The sequence below is a fragment of the Eumetopias jubatus genome, unplaced genomic scaffold (assembly GCF_037043125.1).
Source record: "Eumetopias jubatus isolate StellerSeaLion01/CBP00866 unplaced genomic scaffold, mEumJub1_p1.0 scaffold_5, whole genome shotgun sequence".
Classification (NCBI taxonomy): Eukaryota; Metazoa; Chordata; class Mammalia; order Carnivora; family Otariidae; genus Eumetopias; species Eumetopias jubatus.
In genome coordinates this window covers 125,442,553-125,464,043 of record NW_028274811.1, presented here as the reverse complement: position 1 = coordinate 125,464,043, position 21,491 = coordinate 125,442,553, and the positions used below count along the sequence as shown (strand labels likewise).

Below are 21,491 nucleotides of genomic sequence, written 5' to 3'. Positions count from 1 at the left end.
GCACAAAATTTGCCTTGGATTTTGGCCTCTGAGGAGGTGACTTTTTTGCTAAGATCTGAATGACTATGAGAAACTAACCACACAAAGGGTCAAGAGAAGAGCATTCGCAGTAGAGGGCAAAGCAGACCTAGAGGCCCCCTTGACCGTCAGAAAAAGTGAGATCTCCTCTCCTCCGTTTTTAGCCCTCAGAAAGAAATGTAAAATCATGGCAGTCCTGCTGCCTGCCTGAGGGACTCATGGGAAGTGTTACAGAATGCCAATCCACAAGTCGTAACAAAACTTCCTTCAAATAAAGTTGAGAGGAGAGCACAAAGGAAAAGACTAAATCCACAGAGGAACATTGACCTTGGAAAGTAAATTCTCACCAGCTGGGAGAGAACCCTTTGATTGGTTTAGGCCTCATGTGGGGGTTGCTTTCCCTTTATCCTTTATTTCTAATCCAGACTCCTTCTTGGCACTGGAAGGAGGAAGGCATCCACTCCTAAGAAAAGCACTCACCAACACGATTAAAAATATCCTTTGTCTTTATGGCCACCAAAGCCCAGAGAAATCCATTTTTCAGGAGTTTGTACGAGGTGGATATGAACTTGGGCACGAAGGCTGATCAGAATGTGGTCTCCACAGGAGCCCTCGGTTGAAATCCTGGGGCCCCTCCTTTGAAATCCTGGCAGAGCAGAAAGTGGACATTTATCTTCATATTATTAAAATGCCTCCACCTTTCACGTCTTTTATGAAAGAAACCCATTCAAGGCTGCTGAATGAACCTCACGTGTAGCTTTTCAAGCTGCACATTCGCCTGCACACTCAACGTTGAGTTATTACTTTTCTGAAAACAGGTAGTCTTATAATTTCCTGGACTGTGTTTTGAAAGGACTCTTAAAAAGAAGCATTGTGTTTTCAACTTGAAATAAGACCTCCACAGTTCCCAGCAGACCCTTCTCCTTAAGGGTGATTGGCCCCTCTATTTTTGGTAATGTGAGTTTGGTTGTGCATTATTATGCACGTCAGACAGAGGGAGTTGAAAGCGGGGCAGAGGGACCTTTATGCAACAAAGGTTGTCATACCTACTAGTTATTTTGTGTCTCAGTTGTTCCTTCTTGCCAGTCTGCCAGGGGAAGATCACAAATGTCAGTAGCAGCCTGTGGGTGATAATTACTTAATTAGAACACCCATAACCTGATCGTGGTAGTACGTACATGCACATTATTAATTTTAGTAGCTTTGAATTTATTATACCGTTGCCTTTGATCTATGGCAAATGGTACTAGTTTTCCATTTGCACCATATCATAAAATTTATTCTTTTTTTTTCTTAAGTGAGTGAGAGAGAGTGAGAGAGAAGGAGCAGGGGAGAAGGGCAGAGGGAGAGAAAGAAGTGGGTTCCCCCTTGAGCAGGGAGCCCAACTCAGGGCTCGATCACAGGACCCCGAGATCATGACCTGAACCGAAGGCAAACGCTTAACCAGTTGAGCCACCAAGCTCCTCCCATAAAATTTATTCTTAGAGTAAATTTATTTAAGAGTTGATTTGAAAACTGATGCTAAGTAATATTGTAAGTGGTGTGTAATGTGGGAAAAAAATAATAAAAACAGACTTTGATTAAGAAGGATGACTACAAATCTAAAACACTGAAATGGCATTGTGTGCATCTTGCTTTAACTTGAAAATCAGCTCTGATGTGGGAAATGCTCCTAAAAGTCTGGATATTGGTTCAGTGGATTCTGGCTGTTCGGGGTACTTAGAAGGAGAACAAAAGGCAGGGGGAGTTGGGTGGCATCTGAGGACCACAAAAGTGACCCAAGGTGCAGTGAAAGGAGAGTGAGCTAGAAAAAGAGGTGAGTTTAAAAACCTCTGTACCGGTCTTTTTTCATAGGCTCAGGAGAAAAAAAAAATGTGACCTAGAGAAATTCTGAGTGAGAGGAAAGCTTTATTATGTGCTATTTATATTTTTAAAAGAAAGAAGAAAAGAACTTCACAGTTTCTGCAAGTTCTAATAGTATCCTAGGTACAGAAAGTTTGGCAGTCAACTCTCTGTCATGTTTTCTTGCCACTTGGTTGTTTCTGTGGAATAGCTCTTTGGGAATCAGACTTCCAACCGTGCGTGTGTTGCTTCTACACAGGTACGCCCCTCTGGGCATCCTCTTCCTGATTGCGGGGAAAATTGTTGAGATGGAAGACATGGGAGTGATTGGGGGGCAGCTTGCCATGTACACGGTGACAGTCATCGTTGGCCTGCTCATTCATGCCGTCATTGTCTTGCCCCTCCTCTACTTCTTGGTAACGCGGAAAAACCCTTGGGTTTTTATCGGAGGGTTGCTGCAAGCACTCATCACAGCTCTCGGAACCTCCTCCAGGTAGGGATGTACATATGTGTGGCTTACCCCTATCAGAAAATGTATCTCAAACTTAACTTTGATCCAGAATCCTGTAGTGGTGGTGAGGGACTGGGGGGGCGGGGATGGTTCTGGGTTTCAAACTTCAGGGCATATGAATTGGCATTTTCACGCAGGTGCTCATCAGACCTAGTTGGGATTCAGGGAATGGTTGGCCGTATACCCTTTGGGGAGACAAATGGAAATCAGCTATTCCTTTCCTGCCCACTGTCATCTCTCTCTTCCAGCTGACCTGTGCCTGAGGGAAAGATGGCAGAGTCACTCAGCACAGGTGTGGGGAGAGGGGAATAATCACAAACAATGCCTCACAGAAGAACCCAGGAGCAGGAGAGCTGCCAAATAACCCAGGGAGGCAACCCACGCTCTCCTAACCCTGTTCCCCTATTTATACAAGTGCTGACTTAGTTCCCTTTAAATTAGGACATGGGAGAGGAAGGATCTCTGTCCAAAATACCAAACACGTAGTCATGGTCTAAAAGATCTGGACAGTCAGCTGACACGCCCTTTTTTAACCATTTTCAGTTCTGCTACCCTACCCATCACCTTCAAATGCTTGGAAGAGAACAATGGCGTGGACAAACGTGTCACCAGATTTGTGCTCCCAGTGGGGGCCACTATTAACATGGATGGGACCGCCCTCTACGAGGCTTTGGCTGCCATTTTCATCGCTCAAGTTAACAACTTTGAGCTGAACTTTGGACAGATCATTACAATCAGGTATGAAGAAAGTTCTACACATTTTCTTAAGAATGACTTTAAATGAGACGGTGATCGGGGATTGGATGAAGAAACTGTTTGGAAAGGGGATCAAACCTAAACAGGAGGTTGGGGATTTGTGGCAGTAGATTTATTTTTGATATTTAGATATTTTTATTTATTTTTTAAAATTACAGATATATACATTTATTAATAATGAAATTCTAATAATATAGAAATGTAGAAGTTAAAAAAATGTGCTTCCCTGCCACCATCACCCCCCATCTTTCTGTAGGTCACCACTGTTAATGTTTGGGGTATAAAGAACTTTTCCTACACCTAGACACACACACTCTCATTGTATAATTAATGGAATCATGCCATACGTACTGCTTGTTGCTGGATTGACTTATCAATATACCATCGATAAAACACCTAGCTCTTTCCTTTTAGAATCTACAGAATACATAGTATGGATATTTCTTTCTAAAAAATGTTAGATTATACTTCAGTTTTAAAAGGAATTAAGACATGTCAGCTTTTATTGCCAGTATTAAAAAATTAAAATATAGGGTGCCTGGGCAGCTCAGTCGGTTAAGCGTATGCCTTCACCTCAGGTCATGATCCCAGGGTCCTAGGTCCGAGCCCCACATGGGGCTCCCCGCTCAGCGGAGAGCCTGCTTCTCCCTCTCCCTCTGCTGCTCCCCCTGCTTGTGCTCTCTCTCTGTCAAATAAATAAATAAAATCTTTCAAAAAAATTGAAATACACTTGAAAAACTGGATTAACATTTTCTCTTAGGTTAATTTTGAGGCAGTATAAAATAGATAAGAGACCCCATTGACAAACAAGGTGAGAATTTTATTTCTGTGGACTACTTTTATAACTATTATATTTGAGGTGTCTAGTGAAAGGTAATTTTCCTTTCCATACTTTCCCCTAATTTTTTAGGTTCCTTCTCCAGAGGCAGCCACTGTTGCTTGCTAATTTCTTTTATATTCTTCTGGAGATAGCCCGCGTATATGCATATGCGATTATAATCCCCTGTTTTTGCTTACTGAAAGTCAGTTATGCACAATAGACCAATAAGTAAGTGTAAGGGAGACTTTAAGCCTCAAAAGCCAGTTCGGACCTTGTTCTTCTGTGTGTGTGTGTGTGTGTGTGTGTGTGTGTGTGTGTGTGTGTGTGTGTTTATTAGCAATTTATTTCGGATATCAAAATAAGTCAGGTTTTTTCACAACTCTTTATTATAAAAATTATCTTACAAACGGAAAAGTTGAAATAATATTACAACAAACATCTACCTAGATCCAATAATTGATAACATTTACCATTTTTGCTTCTTTCTCTGCCTTCATGACATTTTACGTGTATATAGTCCAACATGCATCTCCTGAGAATAAGAATCATTTTTTACAAAACCACAATAGTAAGATTCTTTAAAATACTTCCAGAATATCCAATCTATATCCAAATTTCCCCAGTTGCCCCAAAATTGCCTTTTATAATTCTTTCCCCTAGACCAAGATAAAATCCAGATTTATGGCTTGCATTTGGTTTTCATGTCACTTTAGTCTAGTTTTAATCTCTGTCAGTCCCCCCACTTTGTGTGTGTGTGTGTATGTGTACCTATATGTGTATCTAGAAATAAGTTATGTTATATATACTATACATATATATACACTCTGTATATATGTTTTGAGTTATTCGAAAATAATAATAGCTGTAGGATGCGTTACGATATTAAAAAATGAGGCTGATCTCGGCCAGACATGACTGGTCTGAGGGTTCTGGGAGCCCTGAGCACGGTCTAACTACACTGGGGCTGGGAGATCAATATCTCAGGTGACCATAACCTATTCTTGGGCATACCTTGGTGTACTGGGTTGAAAAGCCCTGAGTTATAAAAAAGGCTCAGTTGCATGTGACAGAGCAAAATATTATAATAACAATAAGAGTGACTTTCTTTCTCAAAGCTCTCAAGGCTGGTAGGTGTTTTATACAGTGTAAGGGACCCAGGCTTTGATTCCAATATCCCTGGGGTATTACCCTCATCCAAAAGGCCCAGATGGCTTATCAGCACCTTCAAATCTTAAGCCACTGGGGAGCGGAAGAGGGCACAGTCTGCAAGGCACTTGATCACCTTCATCCATATCTCATTGACCAGAACTTAGTCTAAGCTCCAAGGGAGGCTGGGAAATGTAGTCTTCATTCTGGGCAGCCATGGACCAGCTAAACATTCTAGGACCTAATAGAAGAGGAACAATATAAGGGAACCATAATAGTCTCTTCTACAGACTTACTTTTATTAATTCTACTTTATACCTAGGTAATATTTTACTCTTTATAAAACATTTTCACATCCTCACATCAGACTATATCAAATAGGTATTTAACAGAGTCCTAGACAAGGTTGTGTGCCTTACAAACCGGGTCTACACTACCTCCATAAAAAATATTTATAGTGGTACAGAACTTTGTTCATAAATCATTTTGCTTTAGAATTAATAAATTTAATTTTTTTCCTGACCACATTAATCATACAAGTTCAGTATCTTTACAATCCTCGACTTGCATAGAGGAATTATAGGAAACAAATTGTTATTGTAGCAATACAATATTTTAGACCTTATAAAATATTTTCAGGTATGTGAAAAAGTCTATTAGCCCCAGTGTCTTCATTTAAACAATGGCTATAATAATAGGACCGACTTCCTAAGGGTTGTTGTGAGCATCAGAGGAGATAAGGCAGGCTTAGCATATCAGATGGCACCTAATAAGCCCTTGATAAATATTAGTTAATATTAGTGTTAGCTCAGTGGGGTTTTTTTCACAGTCTCCTTTCAATTTCTCTAAAGCGTAGCCTCTTCTGTTCACTTGGCAAGTCAGACACTGGCACCGCCGTGCGTGGCTTGCCGGGCATACTCTCTGTTTGGGGGGACGTGTACAAATGTTTTATGTTTTGGAACTTCTTTTAACAGCATCACAGCCACAGCTGCCAGTATTGGGGCAGCAGGGATTCCTCAGGCGGGCCTGGTCACCATGGTCATCGTGCTGACGTCTGTGGGCCTGCCCACCGACGACATCACGCTCATCATCGCCGTGGACTGGTTCCTGTGAGTCAGCTTGGACTGCCTTCCGGCTTGCTGTCCCAAGCGTCCCCCCCCGCCCCCCGGTATTCCAGGGTACCAGGCAGCTTGGCCCACCTGCCAAAAGGGCTCCACCAAGAGGGGCAGCGTGGCTTGTGATTAAATTGTCTTTGCCACCTAGTCCCTGCCCTTATCTAGAGACCGAGGCCCAGACACCACGCGCACGCACGCCCGTAGCAGTCCGTGGGGCACATCTGGCAACTACACTTCTCACTCCACAAAGCCATTCAGCGATTGGGAAACGGGCTGTCTGCAAAACCAACATAAATCAGCCAGGCATTTTCTGAATTGCGCAACACATCCCCACGGTGGCCAGAGCAGAATGACAGGCCTCACACGCTGGCTCAGGCCCTCCTCCTTGTGCCTCCCATTCCAATAGCGTAAATGCAGCACAGATGTTCCCATCTGAACCCGGCAGGAAGAGGGACAGTCATGCAGTGGGAAGAGCACTAGCATCATTAAGTAGAGTTGACTTTGGGCTCTGGGGAAAGTTCCAAGAAAGACACCCTCCATCCCCTCAGACCCTAATCTCAGGGGCCCATCCCTCTTCCATGGTCTCCTCGCCCTTCTAGCTGACATCTTTTCTCTCATACATTCCCTTTCACTTGCAAAAAACTTTTCCACAGGATGCCCGAAGTGAATGCCTAGAAGGCTACTATAGGTGCTGGAGTCAACTGTATGTTGCCTTCACTGGAAGGATTATGAAGAGTTGAGGGATGTGCTCGAGGCATGATAAGAGGGAGGGGGGTAATCAGTTGAGAGCATGAGTCCCACAGTCACTTGGATGTGTGTTTGCGTCCCAGCCCTGTGTGACTTTGGGCAGGTTCCCCAGCCATCCGAGTTTCCTGCTCTGTAACATGGAAATGATAATGTCATCCACCTCCCCGTGGTGCTTGAGGATTATGTGCAGCGATGCCTGGCATTCAGCCCACTGTTGGGCCACAGTCAGCACTCACCTACCATGAGGACTGTTATAGTATTAAAGCTGTGGTTCTCAAAGCTTTTAGTCTCAGGACCCCTTTACACTTAAAAATTATCAAGGACCCAAAAAGCTTTTATCTATGTGGGTTAGAGCTATCAATAGTTATATTAGGAAAACAGAAAATTTTTAAAAAGTGTTAAATTCACTTAGCGTTTACAATAATAAACTCATTACATCTTAACATAGATGACATTTTTTTGTGAAAAAAATATCATTTGCCAAACCAAAAATTTAGGGACAAGAGGGATACCATTTTACATTTTTGGAAATCTCCTTAGTGTCTGGCTTAATTCAAGACAGCTGGCTAACTACTTCTGCATTCAATCTGTTGTGGTATCTCTTGTGTTGTGTTGTAGTCTTTGCAAAACCCCACCTAGGCATTCATCAGAAAAGGAGAATGAAAAAGGCCAAAACCATCTTTGCATTATTATGAAAATAGTTTTGACCTCAGGGGCCCTCGGGGGTCTCTGGATCACACTTTGAGAATGACTGGTATAAAGGAAAGTGAATTGTAGGAGAGGCAAAGAGAAATTTTAAATAGAAGGAGAAGGGGAGGGGTCATGCCCCACGGTTGGTACTCTAACATGACACACATACATACATAGTAACTGAACACTGGTCATCTATGTGTCCTTATAACTTTTAGTAACTACTGTGATAAACATTATGTGTCTGCTATGTAATGTTGCAGTTGGTGGAGACACCAAGCCGAATTTTAAAAGATGCCTCTAAAGATTTAGCAGCCGGTTCAAAGTATGAGCTGAAATCACGTGATGTTCACAGAAGCCCCGTTTTTCTGCCCCCCCACCCCCACCCCAGGGACCGCCTCCGCACCACCACCAACGTGCTGGGAGACTCCCTTGGAGCCGGCATTGTGGAGTACTTGTCACGACACGAACTGAAGAACCGAGACATGGAAATGGGTAATTCCGTGATCGAAGAGAATGAAATGAAGAAACCGTATCAGCTGATTGCCCAGGAAAGTGAGACTGAAAAACCCATTGACAGTGAAACCAAGATGTAGACTAACACACACAAAAAAATGTTTTCTTGAGCAGCAGGTGATTTGCAAACCATTGTAAAATGTTTCCATCTGTTACAACTCATTCTCTCCAGGAAGCCCCTTACCTCCCTTTTCCTGCGGGCTCTGATGGGATTGGGAACCATTCATCCAAAAGCAAGGGAGGATTTTGCAAGTCAGATCAGATCTTACAAGTTTCTGTGGCACACAAAACTGTAAATGTGATTTTTTATAAGCTGAAGAGTCAAACAAATAGTGGGCTAAAACATGCTTTTAAATCAACTTTCAAAAGTTAAAAATCCTTCGGAATACAATTCAGTTTTAGTATCAAATCAACTTGATAAACTACAATCGGTTATCAATGGGAGAGTAGAAGGGGTTTTTTTTCCCCCTTTCTCTTCTGATTTGCATCCTGATTTTATTAATAGCAGGGCAGCATGAATACACAGCCAGAGCAGCTGTGAGGAGTCTCATAAAGTGAAATTTCCATGTGGCTGTGGGCAAGTCACATCTCATCTCCAGGCCTCAGTGTTCTCATCTATAAAATGAGTGAGTTCCCTGGACGCCTTTACGGTCTGTTCTGGCCCAAACATCCTGTGACGTCATGGAAGAGACTGCCCTCTCTTCCCCCTTGGAACATCCCATAGCGAGTATCATCCCATGGAGCATGGGACTTTCAGAAAGGACACTTAACTGGGAATGAAACTTTCTAAGTAGGGGAGGGCTGGCTGTACGGTTTACCAGGTGTTGTGTCCAAAATGTCAGTTATGCAAGTCACCAGGCTGGAGGCCATTCCAGGAGTGGAATAATCCATGAAACTCTGCTCAGTTCTTCCCAACAGGGGAAATATTCCCTTCTTTCCTACTCTTCCCAAACGGAAGGGGCTGCTCTGGGAAGGGTGTCTCCCACCACTCCTCAACTGACTGTAGACTTTTAGGAAGTAAAATGTAAGACTAGCAACTAGCAAAGGTGCCCAAGGTCTTACTATGGAACACTAAAGAGCCAGGTAGGAAAGAATGGAGCATGGTTGACATTATAGACAGGATTTTAAAACACCAAGATTATAGATCATCTTTAAGGAAGAATTTAAAATGGAGAGGTTCATTTTTTTTTTTTAACCTGAAGTGCTTTTTCTCTTCAGTTCAGAATCATCCCCCAAGGAAGTCTGCCTATCAACATAGAAGGTCACTTCTCATATATTTTTAGAAGAAGTCAAATGAATGAGCTCTCTCTCTAATAGAGGGTCCGTGAGCTGGGTGGGTGGTCTCTGATTTGAAAAGGTTTTTGACTATAATCAAAAGTTCTCAGAATGAGTGAAACAAGATATCTCTTTGTGTTGGAATTCCACTTACCAAATCATTCAAACCCTTCAGCGGGAGTGGGGTTTGGTTTTATTTTGTGTCCCTGAGAGAAATGGTAGAAGATGAATCAGTATAAAGACACTGCCAGTGTGGTTCTAAGAAAAAAAACCAGAAGGGGCATCAGTTGGAGGCGAGACAGCTCCCAGGTTTAGAGGAGATTCATTTTTTACCTCCTGAGGAGTATTCATTCAAAGACCTGGAGTAGAGCTATCAGACAATATCAGCTGTGTTTGAGTTTCCAACCTAAAATGGTAAAGAGTGGACTTAATTATGCTAACAGACTGAAAATCTAGACATCCACCCTCCGATATACAATTAGAGATATTTTTTTCTATAGATCGTGAGCATTGTATGTGTACAAAAGTTAACGTTAGGCTGTGGTGGAGTAACCATTTAATGCCGAGGCTCTATTTGGGAAATACACTACAAAAGTTAATATCCATGGCTGGCTTCTCGTGACACCAGTAGAGCAAAAAATTAATGATGTCAAATTAATTCTGTTACACAGTGTGATCTTTTTTTATACTAACCATTTCTTATGGAAAACAAGTCCTCTAGGATGATCCTCTTGCCAGCCCATCACAGGCTCTGCATCTGCATGCGCCCAGTGGGGACTGAGAAACATTACTTTGTAGATGTATTTTCAATAAAGAAAAAAATTAGTTTTACATTATAATTGTGTATGTTGTTGTTATTCTTCTCCCTGAAGGAAAATCCATGTTCCATCCCTGGAAGTATTGTAGTGAGCTCAGGGCAATGCTGGGAAAGGATACCATGCAGATTTTTCTAGACGATACTCGGTAACATCATGGAAGGACCAGCTGGGGGAACCGGTCACCAGAAAACAAATGAGGATACGTGCTCTCACCCTGCCCAACTCCTAGAACTGGGGCCGGAAAGGAGAGTTGGTGAAGGAAGCACTTTGCTGTGTCGGCCTGCACTTAACTTGTCCACATAAATTTCTCAGATAAATTGGATCATTTCCATGTGAGGATTAGAAAAGGGTAACACCACCATTGGCTCTTCCAAAAAAGTAATTTCCTGTCTGGCCTTCAAACTAGGTAGATTTATCTATGTGATTTGTGCTGCCATTTGTGAAAAGAGCCAAATAAGATCTCAAGGGATGTTTCAGAAGCAGCCCCTGTGCTCGGGAACTCCTTCTATTCATAAAGAACAACTTTTGGACTACTGCTTTTCCCCTCAGGCTTTTAATAAAGAATTGGCAGAGGATAATATGGAATGCCCAGGTTGAAGTTGTGTCTGGAGACTCTTTAATCTGACTCTCTCTCTACCTGTAGGTAACAGAGGAGAGGTTCTTAAGTAGGGTCTGTAAACCCTTAGGTCATCCTTGTGAAGACTTGAATGAGTTTGCATAGCCCTTGAAATTGTGGGGAAGGTTTTGTGTGTTTGCTTTTTTTCTGGGGTTGACATTTTAATTTCCATCTGTTTCTGTGAAGGATTTTTTTTTTTTTTTACTGAGAAAAAATATAAAATTTTATTGCAAGACTGTGAGAGACCTCAATGAACGGACAGATATGCAACATTCTTGGATAGAAAGATTTAATATCATGATGAAGTTAATGCTCACCAAACTGATCTTTAGATTCACTTATATACTTTTCAGATTCCCAAAATATTGTTCAGAGAAACACGCAAAAGGAAAACAGCTAGGAAGAGGAAAGCTAACACAAAAGTCAGGGTAGTCTGAAGGATCTTTTGGCCAAAAAATTTACAAATCACTGATCAGTACATCCTTTTTTCCAAGGCGTCTGTGATCCACTTGGGGAAGTGGAAGGAGACTGCTCACAGTCTGAGGGAAACAAACCAGCTCTGGCCACCTTGAGGGGACCCCTATCTGTACACCTGTAGGACATTCTGGACACAAAAGCATCCAGGGAAGTGCTTCCTCCCGCAATCACCAGCCTTTTTCTCACTTCTGCCGCTTAAGCTGGATTTTGCTCCCCACCCCCAACCCCTCCACAGTGCAAGCCTGAGAAGCTGGTCATCAGCCTATGGGAGGTCTGCGGAGGCGCCATTATGGGTTGAGGGATATAGCAGCTCTGTCAAGGTGTGACTGTATGGCCTGTTGGGCGTGGGGGGGGGGGGGGCGGCGCAGAAGATGATGAAGAAGGGAACATGTCTGTTCACAAACTTAACTGAAAATTTTTCGGGTGAACTTTTTAAAAATGTTTCTGGTAAGTAAATCCATTTCTAACAAAATTTTTAAATCCTCCGCTTTGAGAAGTTGGGGGTCTGTGTGTTCCCTTTCTCATATTTATCCCTTCAGCACCACTGGCTCGCTCCCAGCAGGGTTCCCTTTCCCAAGTTAAATAGTTTCACTCTCCAAATAAAACCCTTTTTTGTAAGTCTTTATTCATACACACCATGCTGAAAACAGGGATTTTAGTGCTGTTAATTGCGCGGATCTGAAGGGGGCTTAGAGGAAGCGCTGGGAGCCCAGGGAAGAGCATCCTGCGGGGGAGGGGAGCCGGGGGCGGGGGGGGGGGGCCGGGAGCCCTCTTTCCGGGCGGCCGCTGGGCACTTGACCCGAGGTTGCTGTCAATCATCCGGCCTCCGCGGCGGCGCGCAGTCTCTGCTCCCACCCGGGTGGTCCCCGAACTGGGGCAACAATGACCAGCTCTGTGTGGCCTGTTCCCGGGGGCCAGAACAGTTGGGAGGTGTGACGCCGAAGGCAAGCTCCGAATGAATAAGCCGACAGAAAAAAGAGCAAGACAGAAAGAGCGAAGGAAGCTGATGGGCAGCTTCTAAGAGGGAAAGTGGGAGATGAGGATTCTCCGGGATAAATGAGGCAAGGGCTGGGGGGGCGATACCCACGACAGCCACCAGGGGGAGCCTGGAGCTCTTTGCGGGGCGGCGGGGGTTGGGGGGCAAGGACTGAACTTCCTCTTAAAGAGAACTCGCTTGATAAGCACATAAGGAATTCCAAGGTCTGCAGAGCAGAGGGAGGATACGTATGAGAAAGCCATCAAGCTGTTTAAAAATTTTTCAGTGCCCACATTTCCCTTTTCTTTCTAGTCATCCTGCTTCTCCAAGAGTCTCTCCCAGGAACCCCTTCCTTTCTGGGCATTATTCTCCGTGTTGTCTCCGTGTGCCCTGCCTCTCTCCCCTCCCAAAGTCTTTTTTGCTATCCTCTTCCGAGTTCTCATCTTTCCATTCCATCACTTATGTTTCCCAGGCACAGACAGGAACTCAGAAAGTGGTAACATTTTCCAGCTGATCTTCCCTCATCACAGCCGCAAAGCTCTTGTCTCAAACTTCAGTTTGGAAAGTCACATTTTACTGAATCTGCACATACAGGGTGATTGAATAAAATTCAAGACATCCAGTTAAATTTGAATTTCAGATAAGTAACAGTGTTTTAGTGTAAGTACTAAATAACAATGTTTTCGTGTAAGTTCATCCCAAAACATTGCATAGGGCAACCTGTATTTTTATTTGTTAATCTAACAACCTACGTATAAGCGAAATGAAGAATTCAAGACAATTTGTGTTTGCCTCAATGAAGTGATGCTGTAGATAAAAGTTTGTGTGATTTTATTAAAAATAATCATCCTAACTTTTAATTTCTCTCTACAAACAAAAACACTGCTTTAAAAGGCAGTCCAGATCTGGGACATTTCCTGCTGTTTATTTGCTCTGGGGACATTATCACTCATTATGTGCTTGTAAATCTGGTGGCTCCATTTAAAAAGCCTGATCAATCACCTTTAAGACTTCACAGACTAGTCTTGGGGCGCCTGGGTGGCTCAGTCAGTTGAGCGTCCAACTTGTGATTTCAGCTCAGGTCATGATCTCAGGGCTGTAGATCAATCCCTTTATTGGGCTCCCCGATCAGCAGGGAGTCTGCTCCGGATTCTCTCCCTCTGCCCCTGCATCTCCCACCCCACAATCACTCTTAAAAAAAAAAAAAAAAAGATTTCACAGAACAGTCTTAAATACATTAAACAGTATTTCAGATATCTATGTTTGAAATATTTTAAGATTCACATCTGTTTTTCTTTTCTTCTCATTCTTTTTTGTTGGGTTTTTTTTCCTCACTCCTTCCTCTTGCCCACCACCCCTTGCCCCAACATAAAAAATTTTCTGGAATCCATTACAGGGCTGAAAATTTTTTTTCCAATGGTGAACACATTTTTTTCATTTGGGGTGCTCCTTTTAGGAAAGTGCCCATATTTTTTTCATATTGAGCTATTCAAAGACCATCACTTTCCAGTCATTGTAAAGTTGGGAATGAGGCATTTTTCAAAGCTTCTTTAGGAAACTCCAGCCTCCAAGGATGGGCATCATTCCCACAAAAGCCCCTTCTTTAAACCACAGGCTGAAGCATATGAAAAGCAGGGCCCCATGGATACTGCAGAAGGACAAAATATGCCCCTAAAAGCCATAAACTCTTTCCCAATCATCACATATGTGCATGTTAAAGATAGCACTGAGTCTCTGGAAAATGGTGTCAAATGACAACTTGTGAATTTCTTTTTCAACTCTGCAGGTTCAAGGGATCATAAAAGGCCTGAAGGCAGCCAGCCAGGAGCCTGCAGACATGGCAGGAGGAAATAAAGACCATCCAGGGATCAGCTCAGCCATGAAAGGAACTGATGATGGGTCTGCCCTGGGGAGAACTTAGCACTCACAGATTGTCAGCAACGCCAGTCTGAAAAGTGTCACCAAATTCCACTGCCTTGGCACTGCAGGGCCTCTGTGAAGCATTGTGTCATTTAAGTTGATGGTGAGCTATTAGCCAAAGAAGTGGGAAGGAAACAAACTCGAGAAAGTCCACAAGTGAGTTAGAAAACTAAAACAACTAGACTAAAAATAGCTTCATGCGTCCTAAAACCTAAAGGCCTTTTCTTCAGAATGGTGGTTGCCTGCAAACTTGCACACAGTGCTGGGCAGAATCCACACTTGCTACACCTGAAGCCTTGAGCATTGTCACCAGGAGCCCTGGATCCTCCCTGCTAACCTGAGACATAATCCATTGACTTCGTGGTAATGGTAGTTCTCGAACGGCTTCACCAGGCAGGTGGAGTGGAGAGCAGACTTAGACAAGAAAAAGGAGTTTTAGCCTCTCACTTGCTTTCAACCAACTGTGGGACCTTGAACTGATCCTCCAGTGCCCTCAGCTGTACATGTGGGGGGTTGGATGAAACCCGCCATCTTCAAAGCAATGTTCCTATCAAGTTTTCGTATATTGGCAGAAGTGTCATAATGGGGTTCTGTGGTCAACTAAGTTTGACAAATGATAGATTAAACTTCAACTTCCTCATCATAAATGAATATAATGATACCTTTTTCATGAGGATGTAACGAGAATTAAACAGATGATAATAGAACACCACCGACGCGGTTTGGGGCACTTAGATTCTTAAGATGTTTAGAACAAAACTGGCTCGGTGAAGGCAGAAGAGGGTGGGGGTGACGCTGGAGAAGGGGAGAGTGTTTCCCGACCCCATCTGGGCCCACAGTGAGCAGGACAGAACTCCCCAAGGAGGCCAAGAGGCCAGGAGGCTGCAGACCTACATCTTCTGGGAGGGGGGCTGTAGAGAGGCCCGTCACCCCTGGAAACTGGCACCAGGAGAAACCCGCAGGCCTCCTCACAGAGGGGGCCCGGGACTGTGCGCTGGGGTGGACCTGCAGGCCTGCCAGTCTCATCTGCGGGCTTTTGTTAGGCCCGGCTCTCCCAGCAGCACCACGCTGCATGGTGGTTTTGTGAAGGGCACAATACGGCACTCCGAGGAGACCACCCAGCTTCCTCCTGAGTCTCCCAGAGAACAAAGCTGCCTCTCTGCGTGCCAATGACCTCCCCTTCTGCCAGGCCTCCTTCCATCCTCCGCCTCCCTGCCAAGGGGAAATGGAGAGGCAGTCAGGCCCTCGCTCTGTGGGAACCCAGGGGATGGCGTGCTAAGGAGCTGTCCCCGGCCAAGACCAACACTGTCCCTGGGGTGCTGCTACCACCCTGTGGCAAAGGTCTTTCTCTGGGCTTCTCACGGCCACTCCCGACCAGACTACACGGAAACAGCATGGACCTGAAACGCATCACTGATTGACTCAAGCAAAAGCCATCGAGACGGAAAATAGTTCAGAAGTCTGAAGCAAAAAGGAACTTGAAGCATTCTGTGTCTCCAGCAGTGATCCCCAGACCAGAAGTGTGTTCCCCAGGCCAGAAGTATCAGCATTCCCTGGGAACTTATCAGAAATGCAAATTCTCTCATTCCCACCCTAGACCCCCCCAGTCAGAAATTTGGATGGTAGAGCCCTGCCATCCGTCTTAATAAGTTGTCCAGGTGGTTCTGATGCACACCAGAGGTTGAGAACCACTGGTCTGGAGTCCAAAAAGAAACAGATTTTGGCGTCGACAGACTATCCTAATCCTGGCTTTGTTTATGAGCTATGTGACCTTGGGCGAGTCATTTAACCTCTCCATTCTCCAATTTGCTCAATAATCATTCCTATTTCCTAGGATTGTTGAAGGTTGGATAAGAAACAAAGGTAAAGTCACTGACACTGGGGCGCCTGGGTGGCTCAGTCGGTTAAGCGTCTGCCTTCAGCTCAGGTCATGGTCCCAGGGTCCTGGGATCGAGCCCCGCATGGGGCTCCCTGCTCCTCGGGGAGCCTGCTTCTCCCTCTCCCTCCACCACTCCTCCTGCTTGTGCTCTCACTCTCTCTCAAATAAATAAATAAAGTCTTTAATAAGTAAAGGAAGTCACTGACATATATACATGCTCAATAAATGGTGCTGTGGGATGTTATTATAACGGGGTCATAAATTTGTTCACATTACCACTAGAATATCCAGAGAAAATGAAGTTCTTTCCTCTGTTTAACATAGTGATTGGTAACATAGACATAGGGATGTAGAGATAAAGTCCCTCCGTTCATATAGTTACATTCTGATAAACATGCACTATAATGGACTAAATAGTGTACCGTCCAAACGTCATGTGTGGAAACCCTACTTCCAATGTGACTGTATTTGGAGAGAAGGCTTTTAGGAGGTAATTAAGTTTAAATGAGGTGATAAGAGCAGGTACTTCATTCGACAGGATTGGTGGCCCTCTGTCTGTCTGTGCACACACACTGAGGAAAGGCCCCATGGAGCCACAGGGAGAAGGCTGCCATCTGCAAGCCAGGAAGAGAACCCTCACCAGGACCCAACCATGTGGGCACCCTGAGCTCGGACTTCCGGCCCCCAGAACTGTGATAAAAAAGATTTCTGTTGTTTAAGTCACTCAGTCCATGGTATTTTGTTATGGCAGCACAGGCTGACTAAGACAGTGGGTCAAGTTGTAATCACTGTTAGGAAGAACAAAAAAGCTGGAAAGAGCCTGGAGAGGGATTGATCGGAGCACTATTTAAATGGGGTGGTCAGGGAAGGCTTCCTGAGGAGGCTCTCTTTTAGGAAAGACCTGAACGGAGTGAGAGATCAAGCCCGGGGACCTCTGAAGACCTCCAGTGTGTAGGGCAAGCTCTGTGGCAGGAACAGCCTGGAGGCCAGGAGGACGGGACAAAAGGGAGGGTCAGAGAGGGCCTGAGGGAGAGCCCTCTGGTAGGGTCTTGCAGCCCTCTATGAGGACTGTGGATTTTATTCTAGGTGTGATGGGATGCCACCGGGGTCTGAGAGGCCGGAGATCCTTTATTTCATCTCTAACTTCTCTCTTTGCCCTTTAGGATTAACAATCCTAGCCCTTGCCCATCCAAATGGTCTCTTTGAGGTAACTTGTCCACCTTCTATATAAATGCTTGGCATCTTTCAGGGCAGTCCTCTGGACTTCCCATTCCCTGCCCTCTTCTCCATACTCTTCACCCAATTTGGAACTCACTCCCACTAAGGCAGGGTCCCACTCAGACCTGCTGGCCCCCAACCTGACATCCATACCACACAGGAAATGAGAGAGGTTGCAGGCGTGCAAACCACACCTTCTGTTGGGTGCAGAGCAGCCCAGAGCAGTGAAGGAGAGGGTTAAGAGCTCTTTACCCACCATGTGAGCCTCAGCTTATGGATCACCTGCTCCTGTGGCCTCCCTTCTTTTGCCAGCCACCCTATGGATGGAAGAGAAGGGTTTTCTGCCACCCACTTCTCTTCCTTCATGAGCCTCCCAGATGAAAACCCTATGGTCTTGTTCACTGGCCCGGGTCTTGATAAGCTAAGGAAGGAGCTGAGAGAATTTAGAAAATCTCTCTTCACAATGCCCGTTCTCAACTCTGTTGCCTTGAAATGACTCTATTATGAAAATCAGAACCGGAATACTATCAATTTCTTTCTGCAGTAATTTCCTTGATTTCTTGAGGCAGATGAGGACCCTTGTCTGGGTTGACAGAAATCTATTTAGAAAAGCAAAAGAGAAAATCATGTCAATTTTTCCCATCAAAAGATCAGGTAGTAATAATACTTATTATTATTATTATTATTACAGAAAAATGAAGCCCAGGAGCAGGGAAATCCTCACTGGGGTTCTTTATCATTTGATGGACTTTTCCAGTGTCTCTTCAAAGACTAATTTTTTTTACTTCTACTTAAAAAATCCTTATTTCTCTCTCTGAGATTTATTCATTTATGAAATTACAACTACTTTGGGCCTTTATGTCTGGCCTACATTTTCCTTCCATTTTCCCTCCATTTCCCCCATTTGTCTCTCTCATGAGGTTGTGACTTGCCCCAGGTCACACTGAACCTCTTCACTGTACTTTAGAGGCCCCATGACACCCCATGGGAAAAAGACTAAGGATCCGTGCTTGGAGAAAAAGCTGAGGAGTTCTAGAGCTGGGATACCATCAAGGAACCCACCTCATGGCTTCTAGCCCTGGGGGCGTCAGCCTGGATTGAGTCCAGACATTTCCCTCAGGCAAGAGCCCTCTTGAAGTGGAGAGAAGACTTGAAGTAAAAATAATGGAAAATGTTTTTCAAATCTACCCCTCCACCTCCCCCCCAAAATCAAGGAAAACCCTGACATAGGAAAGAGGTCACCATTGACTAGGTGTTTCCTGCCCTGAGGGAAATCGGAGACCAGGATGGCCGTACCATCTCTCAGAGGCGCTTGTGGAAAACATCAAGGAGTCCTTGCAAGCAGAACAGAAAAGACTCCCTTACCCACCTGTCTCAAACTCTCGGACTCCACATAGATGCCACCTGGCTCCTGCCTTGCCACAGCTATGTGCTGAGACAGCGAGCCACCCGCCGGTGGCTAAGCCTGAGCGGGAGCTTTGCCCTTAGGAGCTCCCAGTTCAAACCACACTCCACTTATTTATCGTGTCTCCTCTGGGCAGGACTACAGCTTCTCTAAACCCCACGTCTCCTCCTCTGGCGAAGTATCATCCGCCTCGTGGAGTTTTATGGGTATTTAATCAGGTAATACTTAGCTGATGCCCAGCACATACATGTGCTCGATACACTGTAGCAATTTCTGGGGCGGAAAACTCAGTGCTGCAGGACAGCCCGACCCCGCTGTTCAGTGCTGTGTCGCTTCTGAGTACTCGGCAAACATGCTGTAGCGATTGTAAAGTACTTTTACTATCACCTTTGGCTACTGTTAGTACGTTTGTTTCACAAGTGTGTGTAGGCTGGCTTTAGCTGGAGAGAGAGAGAGAGAGAGAGAGCGCGCGCGCAAGAGAAGGATCCTGCCACAGGATGGCAGCAAATAATCTCCAAAGTCCTTTCCAGCTCTAAAATTTCATGAGTCTGGGAAAATGCTCTCTAGCTGGAGCCGAGTAGGGCCAAACAGGATTGGGCTGTAACACAAACCCGTTGTGGGAGCCAGGAGCATCGTTCTCTGCTCCTTCCCATCCAGGCAGCAATCCGCAGGAGTCTGGGGCTCTGTTCCCGAGGCTCAGACGATTTGTCCACATCCCTGCCCTCCTTCTCTTTAATCATTACTCTGCTCTCCCTTGATTGCATGCAATCGCTGTCTTTCTCTGTGCTCTGAAGCAATGCCCCCCACAGGCCAGGCTCAGGATCCTGGAATGTTCTTTTCCAGCCTGGACTTGGCAATTCAGGCTCCCGCTTGTCTGCAGGGAATCAGCCCACAAAGTCCTGGGTCTATCAACTAACCAACCGTCAATACTTAATGTTTCGAGTGCAAGCATATTGAGGCCACAAAGAAGGGAGGTGCCGTGAGTGCTATGGAGACAGGCCACACCTCTGGCCTTACAGAGGTTAGCCAGAATCCTGGCTCTGTTATTTCCTAACCGTGTGACCTTGGGAAAGTTTCACCCCCTCTCTGAGCGTCATTCCTGTCATCTGTAAAATGGAGATATACCAACATCTACCTTGCTATGGTAGCTGCAAGGGTAGGTGACCATGCATACATAGAGCAGCTACTCGCAAAACAGCAGGCATTAGCGTAAAACAGATTCAAGGAATTTACAACCTCATGGGGGAGGAGAGATAGAATTACATCACAAGAAAACAATGCCAATGGTGATATGGATTCTCTCTCTCTCTCTCTTTTTTTAAGGTTTTATATACTTATTTGAGAGAGAGAGCACGAGAGGGGGGAGGGTCAGAGGGAGAAGCAGACTCCCCACTGAGCCGGGAGCCCGAATGCGGGGACTCAATCCCGGGACTCCAGGATCATGACCTGAGCCAAAGGCAGTCGCTTAACCAACTGAGCCACCCAGGCGCCCAGTGGTGGTGGTATGGATTCTTATGCCAGGGGTTCTGGGTCTCTTCCTCAGGCAACGTATCTATGAGGCTCTCGCAGACGGAAAAAAAACTATCTAAGCAGCTCCATTATAAAACAAATCAGAGTACACTAGTGATTAGTATCTGTTACCTTGAAAATTAAAAATTCAGTCTTTTCAGCTCCTCCCTCAGTACGTCACAGGGGTTCATGGCTAAAATTCTCCAGATGTTGTGTCTGACCCGTAGTCTCATGCTCATCCATAATTGTGCAGTAATTCAGCAATATTTTGGGCAACTACTTACCAGCCAAGCACATTTCCTAGCAGGGAAAATCATTAAATGAGTAACAATATCCATGTAATCAGTACTAGGAGAGGGTCAGACAGAGGAATTCCAGTGAACGAATCCCTGTAAAGTGGACATGTCTTCCTCTCCCCAAACCCCCGAGGTTCCCCTCACTCTGCCTCTGAATGCAATTATGCCTGTGCTCAGGATTACTCTATCCCTAACTCACTGCTCTTAGCATTAATCCCCCTTCACAGCAGAATGCCCTCATTTAGTTTAACCATAAAGTTTTCTAACCACATAGAATATAAAACCCTTCAAGTACAGAAGGGGAAGGCATATGTTGGAAACCTGTTGTGTACCAGGCACCTCACAACAGTCTTGTGAAACAGCATTATTACATCCATTTTATATAGGAGAAAGGTGAGCTTTCAGCAAATAAATAACTTTTTTTTTTTTTTTTTAGAGAAGGATGGTGGGGAAGGGCAGAAGGAGAGGAAGAGAAAGAATCTTAAGCAGGCTCCACACCCAGTGCGGAGCCCCTCACAAGGCTTTAGCTCACAACCCTGAGATCATGACCTGAGCCAAGATCATGACCTGAGCTGAGATCATGACCTGAGCTGAAATCAAAAGTCAGAGGCTTAACCGACTGAGCCACCCAGGTGCTTCAGCCAATGTGTAACTTAAAGCAAAGTTGCAGTTGGAGTCTGGGTCCATATCCAAAGCAGTGGCTTTCTCCCTTAGAGTATTCTAACCCTAGAAATTAACTCTGATCAAGCAGGGCTTCATCTGAAACATGCTGTGGGATAATCTCCTAGGTCACTGTTTTTCAAACTGTGGGTCGTCAGTTTGGTGGGTCCCAACTAGCATTTTTTAATGAAAGAATAGAATAGAATAGAATAGAATAGAATAGAATAGAATAGAATAGAATAGAATAGAAAATATCAGAGTGCTTTACACATTGTGCTGTT

At 44.7% G+C, this 21,491-nt stretch overlaps 1 protein-coding gene across 1 annotated transcript in view; it reads left to right on the top strand.

Annotated features, from left to right (window-relative positions):
* SLC1A3 (solute carrier family 1 member 3) overlaps nt 1-10,228 on the top strand; it is a 77,104-nt gene extending 66,876 nt beyond the window's left edge. Inside the window, exons 7-10 of the mRNA XM_028098100.2 lie at nt 2,120-2,353; nt 2,915-3,109; nt 6,068-6,202; nt 8,037-10,228. Of these exons, the coding sequence (XP_027953901.1) occupies nt 2,120-2,353; nt 2,915-3,109; nt 6,068-6,202; nt 8,037-8,241 (769 nt within the window). The 3' untranslated portion in view covers nt 8,242-10,228. The remainder of the gene's footprint in view (nt 1-2,119; nt 2,354-2,914; nt 3,110-6,067; nt 6,203-8,036) is intronic.
* Nucleotides 10,229-21,491: the final 11,263 nt, after the last annotated feature.